At 33.1% G+C, this 16453-nt stretch overlaps 1 protein-coding gene across 1 annotated transcript in view; it reads right to left on the bottom strand.

Annotated features, from left to right (window-relative positions):
- The window catches only part of LOC106052058 (receptor-type tyrosine-protein phosphatase T-like), a 41550-nt gene that overhangs the window by 7248 nt on the left and 17849 nt on the right, over positions 1 to 16453 (bottom strand). Inside the window, exons 10-24 of the mRNA XM_056029690.1 lie at positions 15667 to 15830; positions 15180 to 15267; positions 14969 to 15045; positions 14800 to 14836; positions 14008 to 14105; positions 8283 to 8402; positions 7706 to 7851; positions 7230 to 7365; positions 6155 to 6301; positions 5632 to 5767; positions 4836 to 4909; positions 4421 to 4558; positions 3388 to 3549; positions 2748 to 2881; positions 2457 to 2592 (exon numbers count right to left, since the gene is read on the bottom strand). Of these exons, the coding sequence (XP_055885665.1) occupies positions 2457 to 2592; positions 2748 to 2881; positions 3388 to 3549; positions 4421 to 4558; positions 4836 to 4909; positions 5632 to 5767; positions 6155 to 6301; positions 7230 to 7365; positions 7706 to 7851; positions 8283 to 8402; positions 14008 to 14105; positions 14800 to 14836; positions 14969 to 15045; positions 15180 to 15267; positions 15667 to 15830 (1793 nt within the window). The remainder of the gene's footprint in view (positions 1 to 2456; positions 2593 to 2747; positions 2882 to 3387; positions 3550 to 4420; positions 4559 to 4835; positions 4910 to 5631; positions 5768 to 6154; positions 6302 to 7229; positions 7366 to 7705; positions 7852 to 8282; positions 8403 to 14007; positions 14106 to 14799; positions 14837 to 14968; positions 15046 to 15179; positions 15268 to 15666; positions 15831 to 16453) is intronic.

Genomic DNA, 16453 nt, shown 5'->3' with positions numbered 1-16453 from the left:
TCGAGGGTTAATAGACATTGGTGCACCGAGTGCGTTCTTTTAACATTACATTTAAAAAGTCCATTCATATGACGTCAAAGAAAAAAAATTCCATTACCTCACAATAGGCTAGTACCGGTACCATAAAAAAAATGTCTTTATTTACACGAGATATTTAACGAGGGTTCATAGACATTGGTGCACTGAGTTCTAATAGATATTATTTAAAAAGGATCAAAGCCACATTGTTTTTGCGTTTTGTCTGTCAGTCGGTCTGTCCGTTATCTTGATATAAAAAAAACAACTAAAAGTTATTAAAAATTGATTAACCTTTATTTTACGTTTCAAAACATCGCAATAATTTTTAGGTATGAACACAATTGAAAAGTTTATATAATAGATTGTTCCGGATGTTTGTATAAATAGTAAAAGAAAAAGAGAATTTCAGATAAATGTAATACCGTTAATTAAATTTTTTGGATGGTCTCGTATAAAAATTAGATGTACTACAGCCACGTGGAGAGATTTTCATACCTTACTTTGGTGTTCGGATTCTGTTTTCCTTAAAAATCGGAACATAATATTAACGATAATTAGATTTTTTAATGTCTTAGGTAGAAAGTTAAATGTACTGTAAGAGAGTAGTGAGTTAAAATATTTTTCATAAAAATCCGTAAAAACATTATTTCGTAAATGAGAAGATTATTTGTTTATTAATTAGAAGAGGGAGTTCAAACAATTATTTGGCGTTAGTAGATTTTTAAATAAATTCGGAAATTTCTGGCGACGATTTGTAAGAAACAAAATCCGTAACTTTCTTTATCGATTACAAAACTTCTATGTTATGTTTTACAAGAAAATTAAATGTATAAAAAGTAATTTTCAGTAATCAATTCTAGTAAATTACTTTTTTTAAAAGCCTTATGTGATTTCAAACAATCATTAGGCATAATTCATGTTTTATAAAACAATATCCGGAACATTTTTACACTTAATGAAATATAAGTCAGTATAGAGATTATGATTTAGCATTAATATGCTATTTACATAAAAAACGGAACAACATATTATTGATAATGTGTTTTTGCAACGTTTAAGCATGGAAATTGAATGTAATATAAGTTAGAAGAGCAAACAAACATTTGTTGGCATTGATTAGTTTTGCACAAAAAAATCCGGAACAATCAATTTTAGATACTTAAAACTATTGAGATGTTATGGGAGGAACATTAAAGGGTAAATCAGATTTTCAATAGCTTTTAGAGTTCTAGTTTTTTAAATCTAATCGTGACGGACAGACCAACCAACAGACAAAACGCACAAAAATAAGCTTCTTTTATTCGGATGGGGGCACTAAACAAAAAATAAATAAAATCTGATTTTTAAAAAAAGTTTAAGGAATTGGTTTAGCACCTGATCATGTTGCGACGTTACGCTACTGCACGAAAATCGCTGCATTAAAAAGTCCATTTAAAAAAATGTGCGTGATATTTACATACAAAGTGCATTATTAGCCTTTATAAACAAACAGAAATGTTTTCTTTTAATTTTAGCAGCTAGTTGACCAGAAAAAACGTCTTTAACTATTATTTGTATTTGTTGTAAACATTTCCTGTACATTTTAAAAATATATTTGACTTAGTGATACTGAAAATACACAAAAATTGTCCATCTTTGTTAGCATACTGTAACATTGCCTCCCTTACATTTACCTAATTGTTTTAGAATTGGTGTATTTTTATGAAAAAATCGCTTGCATAATTAATTTTATAAATTAAACGGTTTGCTTTTAGAAAACCAAAAGTAGCCGTTGCACCTAAACTTTTCAAGCCGGATTTAATGATGAAATAATATTTTTCATATCTCTTCTAGTTTTCGAGATCTGAGTGTGACAGACGGACAGACGGACATTTTGCACAAACCTAATAGCGGCTTTTTCCCCTTACGGGGGCCGCTAAAAAAGGTTACCTAAAAATTTTAAAGTTTGTTATGAAACTTTCCCTTAAAGAACCCTAACTAAATACTTTTACCAGTCCATTTCTTCCCCTAAGTAATGTAAAGACCAAAATATCTTGCAGTAATTTATTTGATATAGACATTTGTATACTAACATTTTTTAAACCACTGTGAAATAGAATTTCTTAAGTGGTAAAAACTGAAATTTATAATTTTGAAACTTCACATTAAGGTAAAACAAGTACAATATGTTATAATTTCAAATACCAATTATAAATACAAGAATATTATTTTTTAAATACATTAGGGGAGGTATTCCCCACTACACAAAACTCAAAAGAATTTTTCACATATTTGTTATCTTTCTTGCATTTTACCTTATATATTGTCTCCCTTTACATAAGAAAATTTCCAAAGAAAATTATTTTTTAATTTTTTATAGAATTTCAAATTGATAACTTCAAGAGTACCATGGCTCAGTAAGATTATGTTACAAACTATTTACTACAGCAGTAACTCACCAGGGTTGGAATAACCTGTGGTCGAATGCTTTTAATAGCTCCGACAACAAGTGGTACAGTAATGCTGTGATCATGGTCCATTCTGTCCAGTAATAGAGACAAGACACAAGCTAAGCCACTGAAGTCTGCCCCATTTCTATAGAAAAAAAAAGGATAACTATAAATGGACTAAAAAAATGTAAAAAAAAAATAATGAAAATATTTTTTTAAACAACCCAAAAACTATTAAAAACATCTGCTCTCTCATAATAACTAAGTAATATTTCACCGAAAAAAATAAAATCATTTTACCTACAAGTGTAGACAACTCTGCCAGTTTTTCTAGATATGTGTGACCTAGAATATAAAATGAACTCAAGTAACTTCTGCGTGTTGATGACTGTTCCTTTAAATTGAAGATGGGTGACAGTTTGCTCTTCTATATTCTGAGATTGAATCATAAATGATTACAATTATTTTCTTCATAACTAAGTCTTATTTCTAAAACATCAACAGCAAATATAGATATGGCAATCCATTAGACTAAAATTAAATTTCTATTTCCAAGTACAATTTAGTATTAAATAGAAACAATTAGAGTCTCAGAGTACCAGCCATATAAAAATTACCCTAACAACTGAACTGTTCTTCATAATTAGCCTTATTTCTAAAACTTCAACAATAAATATAAGCAATCTATTGAACTAAAATTAAAATTCAATTTCCCAGTCCAATATTAATATCGAACAGAAGTGATTAGAGTCTCTTGAGTCCCAGACATCCCAAAATTATCCTAACAACTGAACTCTGGGGTCAGCAGCCAAGAAATTAAACCATTTGCTTTCACATTCTAAAAGATTGCCTTCAAGCTGTGTTTATAGTTAGTCCAATTAAAAACAAAATTAATCCAATGCCTAACCAGTGAAGCCTACATGAAAACAATGAGACTTACTGCTATAGAACTCTGAGCTTTGGGTTTCTTCTTCTTGATGATGGTGAGATACAGTGTCTGTTCATCCCAACAGCTACATTTGGTGACAGGACCTGATCGAATGTCAACACTTCCACAATGGAGGGGTTCACTTTTACTGGCCGGCAGATAGCTGCCTATAGTCTGATAGGGAGGTTAGACAACATTATAGTAGAATACAAAAAGAATTTAAAAATATAACACTATTAGGATCTAAATATATATATACATGATAAAACATGCAGCCAGGTTGTATAGTAGGTGCTCTGGACTGTCATTTTCATGGTCCAGGGTTTGACCCCTGCCCACAGCCCTTCCCTGTAATCTTGCAGGAGAATTGAATACAGATTTGATCATCTTCAAATCTGACAGAGCAACAAAACATGTAAAACATTGAAACTTATATGTGGTATTTATGAATCTTTCGTACCAAGTACAATAAATTACTAGACATTAGCAACATTTTAGTATAATCGCCTTTTCAATGAAGTGGATTAAAAGTTTAAGTTTACTCTAATGACCCAAATGAGGTTCATTAGAATAATCTTTAAAGGAGGTTAGTGTATCATTGTTGCCTTTTGATATCCCTTCACATGATCGGTCTTAGTTCTCATTTGTTCTCTCTAGTCTTACTTTGTTTTTAGCCTGGTACTGTGTCATGTATGAATGTTTTGGAAATCGAAACGTAACGACTGTATTTTATAAGATAAGATTAAATAGTTTGAGGGTTTGACTCTTTCCCAAATGTTTTTAATGTTATTTGTATGGAATGTTCCCAGAAATGTCTCATTTCTAGAAAAAAAAAAAATTATTCCCTAAGCCAAACAAAGTAAAGGACAATAGAGGATGTCACAAACTGGAAGTACAGTTCAAATTCATAATTATAAATTTCAAGTTCTGAATAATTCAAAAGAAATCTACTTTTCAAAGAAAAAAATTAAATAGATTAACTTAGTATAATAATAATAAGACTATTCTTTGAGGTCAAGTATATAATATTAAATAAACCTCTTACTGTGTCATTGTCCTTCATGTCCAGTTCAAAGGCAATAATAAGAGTAGCACTATTTTGAGATACTAGTCTCCAGAAGTCATTGACTGTTGTAGGCAGGGGTAGTTGGGTTATGAACTGATCCTTGGATTTGGTAAAACTCTAATTAGAATAGAACACATTGAGATAATGACAGAACTCTGCAAGTCCTGGATTTATTTACAAATTAGATTAATAAAAAGAGAGCAATAGAGAAATATGTTTATATATATATACATATAATACTAACTAAATGAAAATAATTTTGTAGACATGTTAAATAAAGATAATTATTTCAAAGCCAATTTGCTTATATATATATATATATTTATTACAAATTGAAGTTAGATTGTAAAAGTTTTGACAGCTTTCTTAAAAGACTATGAAAGTAAAATCTTACTGGTACAGTCACTGCATTGATGTAATCTCCTTGATCTTTGAGCTCTATCTGTAAAAATGGTCGACATTTATCTTCTGGAGAAAAAAAAAACAATTGCTAAATTCAAACGCAGAGAAGTGATAATAGTATAGTTTGTTTTGTATACTAGTTACTTTCATAATTTTACCTTTTTCTATAAATGAGAAAGAAGGACATTGAACCTAAAGTAATTCAAAGCTTAACTTTATCTGAGTTGTGTTTGCTAAATATCAAAAGGCAACAAAAAACTTCTAGTTAACCTCCTACTCCATAAGTTTAAAAAAGAGATTGGACACGAGTGCACTAAGCAAGCTTAACTTGGTTTAAATATAGTACTATGTTTGTTTTGATAAATTTTACTATGAAAAATATTTATTAAAATATTCACATAATACACAAAAACTGTTGTACATTAATATATAAACATTTAATTCAATCTGCACTGTATCTAATTGTCTTAATCTATTAAATCTAACAGAAGGCAGGAGAGAGCTGCTGGTCATCCACTTTTACCGTATACGGATGTATATGAACTGGATCGATCCACATGGAGAGCGAGCATAAAGGAAGGGTCCCGTTTTGCAGATGCCATACACAAGAGTAGAAGAAAGAAGGGTGAAAATGCTACAGCACCTGGTGATTACATATGCCCAACCTGTGACTGCAGCTGCAACTGTATCATGGATTGACCTCTTTAGTCACATGAGAAGTAGCAATGGGAAAAGATTGTCTCTCGAGACGTAAAATGCCACAGACATTAAAGTCAAAGCACACTAACTTGGCAAGATGTTGCTAAATCTGTTTTTCACTTTGTTCCCTGCACTTTTGCTGTTGATGTATAAGCTAAATATACTTCCTCCTGATCCTTCATCATCTGTAGTGTCTCTGCTGTCAGCACAAATATCACACACAGCCTGATGGGTAATGAAACAAATTCATAGCAACATTAAGTATTACATTTATTAGTATGTTTGCTAAAAATATTAATTGTCTAATGAAAATCACACAAAAAAAAATCATTCTTAAAAAAATAGAACAAGTGTAGCCAAATGGTGTTACGTTTTTAAATAACTATTCCTTATAGAGTGTTTCTTAAACTGTGTTCCACGGAACCCTAGTGTTCCACGTGGCCAGAATAAGTGTTCTAAAAAGTTAAAACTACTAAAATAATTAACTAGTAAACCACTATGTGAATTAATCTCTCTAAAAAAAATAAGCAAAGTGTTTTGGTAGATACTCAGAAGCTGCATAGTGTTCCATCAAGGAAAATGTTTGGGAAACACTGTGTCAGAGTCATTTACCTTAAATTCTTTTTCAAAGAAAGTTTGTCCAGAGGATGTCTTGGACTCTAGATGTCGTAATTTATCCTGAATTCCACTGGCATGAACTGTAGTGTCTAAGCAGATGACAGCCACAAGAGCTGCTTCATGGAGAAACATGTACTGTTCCTGAAAAATTAGGTGATAAAACTTAAAGTATAGTATATATATATATATATCATTTCAAAAGATCTGTATTCAACGTGTAGATCTAACATGCTAGACCTACCTGGCAGGTTTTTGATTAGGCCTACTTGTTAAATAATATGCTACAACGTATGTTAACTAAAAAATTGGTAGTTTGATGCCAGTCAAAGTGATTTATAAATCTCAAAGTTGTATGATATAGTTAATCTATTTGATTTGAATTGTTTGATAAACTTTAATTTATTAGTATTTATTCTGATTTGTATTAAAACAAATGTGACCTTATCCTTACTAAGTTCTGATTTCTACGAAGTTAAATAAAATATGGTAATGCAAAGGCCAGGTAACAATATTGACTTTTTGTTTTAGATCTAGATGGTCTAGGTAGATGTTAAACTGTGGCTAGGTGATAGGGCTATGGTTCAAGTCCTCCTCTGGGCTTATCTATAAATGCCATATTTTCTTCCCCTTCTTCTCTCAATAACCTTGCTGCCTTAGTGCTGCTATTATTAGATGTTACTTGTCATGTTTATTCATAAGGCCAAGTGCTAATGAACTTGGCTTGGCTACCTAGAAGGGGGGCTCGAGGTTCGACACCCGACTCGGGCAGAGGCAGCACGGAAAACCAACTCCTAGATACCCCCCCCCCCAACTGGTCCACAAATGAGATAGGACCAAAAGTGCTCTGAGCATGCTATAAGCATGAAAGTAGCACTATATAAAAGCTATAATAATAATCATTTGTTTCAATACTAAAAGCTTTAAACACCAAGTGAGGACTTTATGATAGCAATCTATTCTGATGTTGTTTTTATAATAAAAAATCTTTAAAAAAAAAAAAAAGCTTGCAGAATGTGATAGAAAGTTCTACAATATAGAATCCCACTAGATAAACTTGTATCACACTGACCACAGTTTGAACCATGTTCACTCTATCCTGCCTCAACTTCACAACTGTGTTGTAAAAATCCATGCAGCCAGTCTCTTTAGCTTGACCAATCAGATTGTGAAGTGCAATGAATGTTCCAGAACGACCAACTCCAGCACTGAAAAAGAGAAAAACACCATTAGAGTTTTGATTTAATGTAATGGAGAAAATAAAACAGTACTTGAGAGTTAGTTTCTAAGTTGTATTTACTGAAGTTTTTTTTTATAATTACACAGAAGCTAATCTTTACATTACTTGTAAACTAACTTTTTAAAAAAATAAATAAAACAGGTATATAAGAAGTTCTTAAATAGCTTATGTGTATTTTTCTGTTGTGTTGTCTTTATATGAGAAAAGAGTCTTTGTAATCACTACAAATTTCTGTAAGGATCGATAAAGCAGTCTAAGTCTTAGTCTTAGAATAGCTTTCTCTAAGAAACTGGAAAAGGAAAGTCTACCTGCAGTGAACCACAACAGGACTTTGTGTAGGGAACAATGACACTCTCTGTTCAAAATCAACCAAACTCCAAGATGTAGGAGGCACACCTTTATCTGGCCAACAAGTGAAGTGAAACTGAGTGCAGAAATGAGAACTCTCCCCTGGCTGGAAATAAACAATGATTTTGTAATTAAATGAAAGTAAATTGTTTTTGCAGCAGCAATAAAATGTTTGTAAGAGAATTAACAAAAATTTAAAAAACATAATAAATTAAATGGATGGCTGCCTGGTTATGCAGTTTGCGTACTGGAATGTTGTTTTGATTTTTCGATGGTCCCGGGTTCAAACCCTGCCCGCTCCCATTCCCATCGTCCTGTGGGAGGTTGGGACTAGGAAGTAAATTATCTTCAACTCTGAAGGAACATCCGAAACATGTAAAACATTTTACAATTTTTGTTTTATTTCTACAAAGTTAAATGAGATTCTTTTATGGACAATGAATTACCCATTTTAATACTTTTTCAACTCCATATTAATACCCTCAAAGCAAACAACTATAAGGCTCAGTTAATTTGCACATCTGTATATGTACCAACCTTACTGATTTCCAATTTTCTAATCACAAAGTCTGCAAGAGTATCAGTACTTTTCAGCTTGACCTTAAACTCACCAATTTCTACTTCATGATCATCTGGCCAGTACTGCTCACACTTTTGCTGCAAATTAAAGGACAGGATCAGAATCTACTGTAACTGCAAAGTAATTTATAAAGTCCTTCAACAGACAGTGAAGTACTGATCTTAACTCTTTCTCTCCTAACTGACGATACCAATGTTGATTCCACTAGAATGTGGTAAATAATTACGGAGAGAAAGAGTTAAAACTTTGACAACTTAAATGTTAATCCACTATTGCTAAAACATGATTGAATACAAAAATGGTTTAGATACAGGAGGAGAGAAGATACGATTTACAAATAAAAATGAAAAAAAAAGCACAATAAGTAAACATACATGATTATGTTGATATAACACTAAAAAATGACAACTTGAAAATAAATCAACAAAGAAGATAAACTGTAAAGCAGATTACCAAAACTTAAACAGAAATTAGAATTGCCAGAGAAAGACAAATCTGTATACTTCACTTTGAATGGTGTGATAAAAAACTGATAATTAAACATGGTTCAATGTGTCTGACTGGCGGTGTGGTATGGAATCTAGACAGTCACTTTGAGGGCCCCATCGACTGCCATCCCATGTCATCCCGCGAGAGGTTTGGGCTTGGATGTTGTAACATAATAGTAATATATGTACATTTGCACACTAGCGCGTCAGTGCAACACCGCTTGTGTTTACGTAATAAATGGAGTTCCTAATATGTCTTCCCTCTTAAACACTAGTTTGTTATTTGTGTAACACGAATATTCTACATGGTGTCAGAATAAAACTTAAAAAGCTGTCCAGACAAAGGTTTTTATTAATCTTATAATGGCTTCTTTTTATTTTGAGCAACCAATCTTGAATTGGAATGCTAAAGATCTGTATCAAGAGTTTATAAGATTTCAACAGCAGGTGAGCTTTTGTTTCAAAGGACCGTTAGCTGGTGCCGATAGTAAACAAAAAGCCGGATGGCTGGGAATGTGGATAGGTCAACAAGGCCGTGAGGTTTACAAAACTCTAAATATTACTGATAGTGAAGAGGGAGATCCGCAATTGCTATTAAAGAAAATAGAAGACCACATAAGGCCAAGACAAAATAAAAGAGTGTCTAGATTTAGAGCACATCAGAGAAAGCAGGTAGAAGGAGAAAGTTTTGATAACTTTGTTAAAGACCTAAAGCTTCTCATTATGGACTGTGAGTATGACAACCCAGACGATATGCTTATTGATTTGATCATTAGTGGAGTCATACACGAAAAGGTACAATTAAGACTTCTTGATCAGGGACAGAAGTTGACCCTTAGCAAGGCAATAGAAATTGGACAACAATATGAGATGTCGCAAAGCCAAGTGAAAATGTTTAGGGGCCAAGAAGTTCTAGCGATCAAGAGAGGGTCACACAATGTACTCAAGCAGAAGTCTAAAGACAACTCAGATAAATTATGTAGTAAATGCGGCAAGAACCACGAAAAGGGAAAATGTCCAGCAATAGGAACCACATGCAATTTCTGCAAGAAGAAAAACCACTGGTTTCAAATGTGCAGAAAAAGACGCAACGTCAATCTAGTAGAAGATGACAGTCACAGTGATGAAAATATTATACCTGTTAGCACTGCAAGTAGCCAGTATAGAAAGGGTAATATTGAGAACATCAATGTCGTCGAAGACAAGTGGACTGTAAAACTAGTCGTGCATGGCAAGACATTAATTTTTCGTATCGACACTGGTGCAAGATGTAACATTCTTGTCAAGTCAGAGTTTGAAAAGCTCAAAGACAAAGTAAAACTTGCTTATTCAGCAAAGTCGCTCAAGTCTTACTCTAATCATGTTATTAAGACTTTAGGAGCAGTAGTGCTACCTTTGAAAAATAATATCCAAGAGGTGAAAGCAAGGTTTGAGGTAGTAGACATTAGTCAAGAGAACATTTTGAGTGGTGACACAGCAGAATGTTTAGGACTACTACAACGGATAGACAGCATAGAATCCAAGGCAGAAGACGAGTTACAAAGAGAATTTCCTGAAATGCTGAAAACAACTGGAACACTGCCAGGAGAATACAAGATTCAGTTACAGGAAAATGCTAAAGGAGTTATTCATCCACCACGTCGCTTAGCAGCAACAAGCTGATGGATTTATTACTGCCGTACATGAACCTACTGAATGGGTTAGCTCCATGGTTGTTTCGTTCAGGAATGACAAAGTGAGAATATGTATTGATCCAAAAGATCTCAATAAAGCAATCAGACGGGAACATCACCCGATGAAAACTATTGAAGATGTGATCACTAATATTCCAGATTCGAATATATTCTCAGTTCTCGATGCCAAGTCAGGGTTTATGCAAATAAAGCTTGAAAGAGAATCTTCATTTCTCACAACTTTCAACACACCTCTGGGAAGATATAGATGGTTACGATTACCTTTTGGTATCAAATCAGCGCCAGAAATTTACCAAAGAATTATGGATGAAATGCTTCAAGGAATTGAAGGAGCATATGTCATCATAGACGACATTCTAGTAGCTGGTAGAGATGTTGAACATCATGATCACATTTTGAAACAAGTCATGCAAAGAGCAACGGAGTACAATCTAAAGCTGAACTATGACAAGTGCAAGATAAGGCAAAACAGAGTACCTTATATGGGCCATATCTTGTCAGAGAAAGGTTTAGAACCAGATCCAGCAAAGATAAAGGCAATTATTGACATGCCAGCTCCTCAAGACAAAGATGGAATCAGAAGATTTCTAGGTTTAATTCAGTACCTAGCAAAATTTATTCCTAATCTAAGTCAAGCAGATGCTCCAATACGAAAGCTTCTAAAAGATGATATAGAATTTCAATGGAATCATGAACAAAACAAGAGTTTCAAAGAATTGAAACATCTTTGTACAAACCCTCCAGTTTTAGCATATTATGATGTCAACAAGAACGTAGAGATAGAATGTGATGCAAGTACAGATGGACTGGGAGCAGTATTACTCCAGGAAGGTCGTATAATTGCATACGCATCAAGAGCTCTCACCGATACAGAAACAAGATATGCTCAAATTGAGAAGGAAATGCTCTCAATTGTGTATAGTACAAGCAAATTTCACTGCTACATATTTGGTAAAGAAGTAACAGTTTATAATGATCACAAACCTCTGGAGCAAATCTTCAAGAAACCTCTATTGTCAGCACCAATGAGAATACAGAAGATGCTAATAAGACTACAGTGGTATGATCTGAAAGTCTGTTACAGAAAAGGCAAGGAAATGTTTATCTCTGATACACTTTCTCGTGCACATCTACCAAATACTGATACACAGACATGTGAATTTACAGATGATTCAGTGCATATGATCTCTGTAAGTGATTCGAAATACAGTGAAATTAAAGACTGTACAAGCAAGGAACTTTCAATGCTTCTGGAAGTAATTATGACTGGTTGGCCAGACACAAGAAGCGAGACTCCAATTGAAGTCAGGCCGTATTGGGATTCAAGAGACCAGTTATCAACTTCGGATGGTATTATATACAAAGGTCTGAGAATAGTCATGCCACCAAGCTTACGTAAATACATGCTAAATCTGATTCACAAGTCTCACTTAGGAATAGTCAAGTGTAAGCAGAGAGCCAGAGAAGTCATGTATTGGCCAGGCATGAATGCAGACATTGAAGTGACAGTTAGGGATTGTAGCAGGTGTGCTGAACATCAGAATCAAAATGTGTCAGAACCGCTGATGCCTACCAAGACACCAGACCTTCCATACAGCATGGTTGGGTGTGATCTGTTTAACTTTGAGGGTAAAAAGTATGTGCTTCTAGTTGACTACTTCTCAAAGTTTATTGATGTCAAAGAACTGTCACAGGAAACTACATCAGATATCATCGAAGCAATGAAGAGTATATTCGCATGCCATGGAATACCTAGAAAGTTAAGGTCAGATAGCGGGCCACAGTTCTCTTCAAGGGAATTCCTGAATTTCTGTAAATCATACGGAATAGAGCATGAAATGTCGAGTCCTCATTTTCAGAGTTCTAATGGTGAGGCTGAAAGAGCTATTCAAACAGTGAAGAAACTTTGGAAGAAAAGCGAAGACAAATTTCTGTCGCTATTAGACTACAGAACTACTCCACTGAGTAATATTAATTTGTCGCCAGCACAATTACTCATGGGACGCCGACCCAGAAATTTGTTACCTTCTAGCGAGGAAATACTCACACCTAAGACACCAGATCTCAAGGTGGTGAAGAAACACTTTGACTCCGAGAAACAGTCTCAGAAACATTATTATGATAAGAGGAAAGGAGTTAAGAGTCATAATCCACTACAAGACGGAACGGCAGTCAGAATGCAACTTAATTCTAAGTGGAAACCAGGAACAGTAGTTTCGAAGCATTCTAAGCCTAGATCATATAATGTCAAAAGTGGAAATAAGGTCTACAGAAGAAACAGAAAACACATCAGAAAGTCTTCTGAGAAAGCAAACAGATTTGACAACAATTATGACTTTCCAGATGACATCTCAGAACAACCAGAACCACTAGATCTAGAGAGTCCAAGATTACAAACTACACTAGATTTTGAGCCGCCACTACACACTGCTTCTTCTAACACCTCTAGACCAAATGAACCTTATGTAACACGCTCAGGCAGAATAGTTAACAAACCCAAGAGACTTGATTTGTGATGAACTGATTAGACTTTTTAGTTGACTAGTTTGTTAGTTATTCTGATAAATAGATTTTCTAAATTAAAGAAGAGAGATGTAACATAATAGTAATATATGTACATTTGCACACTAGCGCGTCAGTGCAACACCGCTTGTGTTTACGTAATAAATGGAGTTCCTAATATGTCTTCCCTCTTAAACACTAGTTTGTTATTTGTGTAACACGAATATTCTACAGATGTATCAATCATCAAATCCAAAAGAAAATTCAAAATATGTCCCATGTGCCAGCACAAATTTGTACAAATACTCCTTCTTCCCTAGTGCTAATAGAGCATGGAATGGGTTGCCTGAGCAAACCAGGAAAACCAATGACTTGACAGAATTTAAGTCATTGGTTATCATGCATGACTAAATGCATGACATGTAGGACATAATCATCTTCTTTTTTGAAGTAACGTCTGTATTATATAAGATATGATAAGATTTAAACAGTCACAGTGCCAGCAAAATGTGAGCTTCACCAGATTTAACATTATTTCAGACATGACTAAAAAGAATAAATGTCTGGCTTACAAATGAAGAGACATTATCTTCTGTTACTTCTGTTAAACTTATAATGATCATGTACCATTACATAAGAGCATAGTTAATAACAAACAATACTGCTGGGGTTTTTTTTTGTCCAGGCTTTTGGAAAATATCAGAGCCTCTGAAGCCCTCACTCACTGATAATGAGTTTGAGTTTAGGCACATAGGCACAACAACAAAAGAACCCATATTTTTTAATTTGTAATTTATAAAACTTAAGATTTTTCTTTAAACATGAAATTAATGTTCACAAAATATTGAATAAGCAAAAACTTTCAAAATATGTCAATAACTTTTTACAGAAAATCCTACAACAGACAACTAATAAAATTATATTTCAAATGATATTAACAATAAATTACATGAAAACCACTAATAATGGTATAGAAAATAAAAGACTAATGAGTTTACTTTGCCTTCTTCCATCAAGTTGGTCAGCATTACAACTTTATCCACTTTGTATTCCCACAACATACGCACAAAGTCAGCAATGATTAATTTATTAGGACCTGAGAAAAACATTGAGCTTATTCAAATAAATGCTAGTTGTTTTAAGTATTAGAATTGATTGTGAACATTTACATCACAACAGAATAATCAGAAACACTAAATATAAAAAAAAATAAATGAATGAATGAACTCATTATATATTTAATCATACACTTAGAATTCTCTATCAAAAACCATTTTTACAATATATTGTTTCAAAACAACTATTGTGAACTCTGTCTGCTAACCCCCCCCCCCCCATGCCATCCTGCAAGGAGTTTGGGCTAGGATGTAATAATCTTCAATACTGAAGGAAACAAATGATACTAACAAGTCAAATACTGTTCATACCAATCTCTGCACACGTGTGAGTATGGGCACTAAGTGAAATTAGATTTGTTTGTTTGTTATTTTTTGATATGCTATGGAATGTATTTAAGCAGAGTTTGGGTCACTAATTAACATGCATGACTATATTGACACATGGAATGCATAGGATGTAATTATCTTCTTTTTTAAGTAACCTCTGTAATCTATAAGATAAGCATACTTGAAGAATGAGCCAAGATTGAAAGTTGGCCATAAATAAGTGTTATCTATAATTGTAAATTGCTATAATTGTGTGATGAACATTTGTATGTGCTTTTACTTTACACATCACATTTAAATGTTTTTCATGAATATTAAAATTTAATAAACCAAATATCTACTTACCTTGTGATGCTATAAACTTTTCATCATTTTTATAACTCTGTTGGTATGAAATAAAATTGGAGGTAGTTATTTTATTTCAGAATGAAGTAAGCAATTAAACAAAAACATGCAAAGACTTTTCAAATAGTTATTACTTCTAATGTAATTAATCTAGCCAAAAAATACTTACTTTGATAAAAGAGGCATTGATATAATCACCTTGGTTTTTATCCACGTTAGTTTTTAAGTGAACTCTGGAGTGATCATCTAAATGAACAGACCAATGAACATAAATTTTTGAGGATCTATTCATGTATCACACTTTAACTAAGGAACACTATAATCTAACCCCAATATTTATTTCAGCAGATTGATATTTTATGCAACATAATTGTACTCACATGCAATAATGTTTTTGTATCTGTTCTTGTGTTTGTTCTCAACGCTTAGTCCATCACAAGTTGTAGCACTGGCATTGGCTGGAATTTTCTTAAATAAATTAAATACCCAGGAAGTTATTCACTTAATATTGTTCTTAAATTTTTATACATGAACTAAGCTACCACCATATAATATAAACATTTCCGATATATAGGGCAATGTTGTTTTTTCATATCAGCTGTACAGAAGACTCGATGCTGTTTTTTTTTTATTACTTTCTATGGCCAATACAATATGATTTAAATGAAATAGTATCTCATATTTCCCCAAATTATTTGATGTCAGGGAATTAAGCAGGGTTGATCTAGAAACATCTGGGACACAATAATTAAATAGGGACCTGAACATTTCATTCAAAGGTCTGGATTTTTTAAATTCTGATTCCTAATTTCCTGCTTATGTCCCCTTAAATGTCCACAGCATTGTGCAGCTTAATTAGAATTTTACCTTAAATTGTTCTTCAAAGAATGTTTTGTTGTGAGTCCTGACATATTCTTTTAAATCTGTCGCTTGTATTGAAGTCTTATTCCCATTGTCTGCTCTGTTTGGGTACGTGACATCACCAGGGGATGGCATTGGGTCAATAATGTAAGTTGGTTTCTTTTTCTGTCCTAAGATTTCAAATAGTGATACAAAGGTTTATTGCTTATATTCAGTTTCTGTTTTTTCATAAGAAGTAAATAGTGTTTGAAACAAAACATGCTAATTGTGTAAAACTGACAAAACAAACCAGAGTAGGAGAATCTAGGCCTAAGTAAGAGAAAACTTGTCTTATATCTTGATGTTATTTTTCTGGAGTGCCTAATAACAGTATAGTGTTATCAATAATTGTCAATTATTATAATTGTATGCTGTATTGTATGCTAATTGTATGGTGTTAAATTTAAGTTAAATGTACAGTTACTATACATCTCACTTCTTTAAATAAACGTTTTACAGATGCCACTTCAAAAAAGAAAATAATTATGTCCTATGTATTTCATATGTCAATTTAGCCATGCTGAATGGCTGATTCAGGCAACCTGTTCCATTCTCCAATGGCACTAGGGAAGAAGGAGCATTTGTATCTAGCATATGGAATAAGAAACGTGCCTCTACCTTTGTTTCTTTCTGAGTATTTCATTAGGTTTTATTTTTCTATTTGTAAATTACATTTTAGTGTTTTATATATTATAGCTACTTTATTTTATTCATCTGTCCTGAAGTGTCACCAAGTTTAGTAATTTAAATAAAG

Source organism: Biomphalaria glabrata, chromosome 5, assembly GCF_947242115.1.
Source record: "Biomphalaria glabrata chromosome 5, xgBioGlab47.1, whole genome shotgun sequence".
Lineage (NCBI taxonomy): Eukaryota > Metazoa > Mollusca > Gastropoda > Planorbidae > Biomphalaria > Biomphalaria glabrata.
This window is presented reverse-complemented; position numbering and strand designations above follow the sequence as displayed.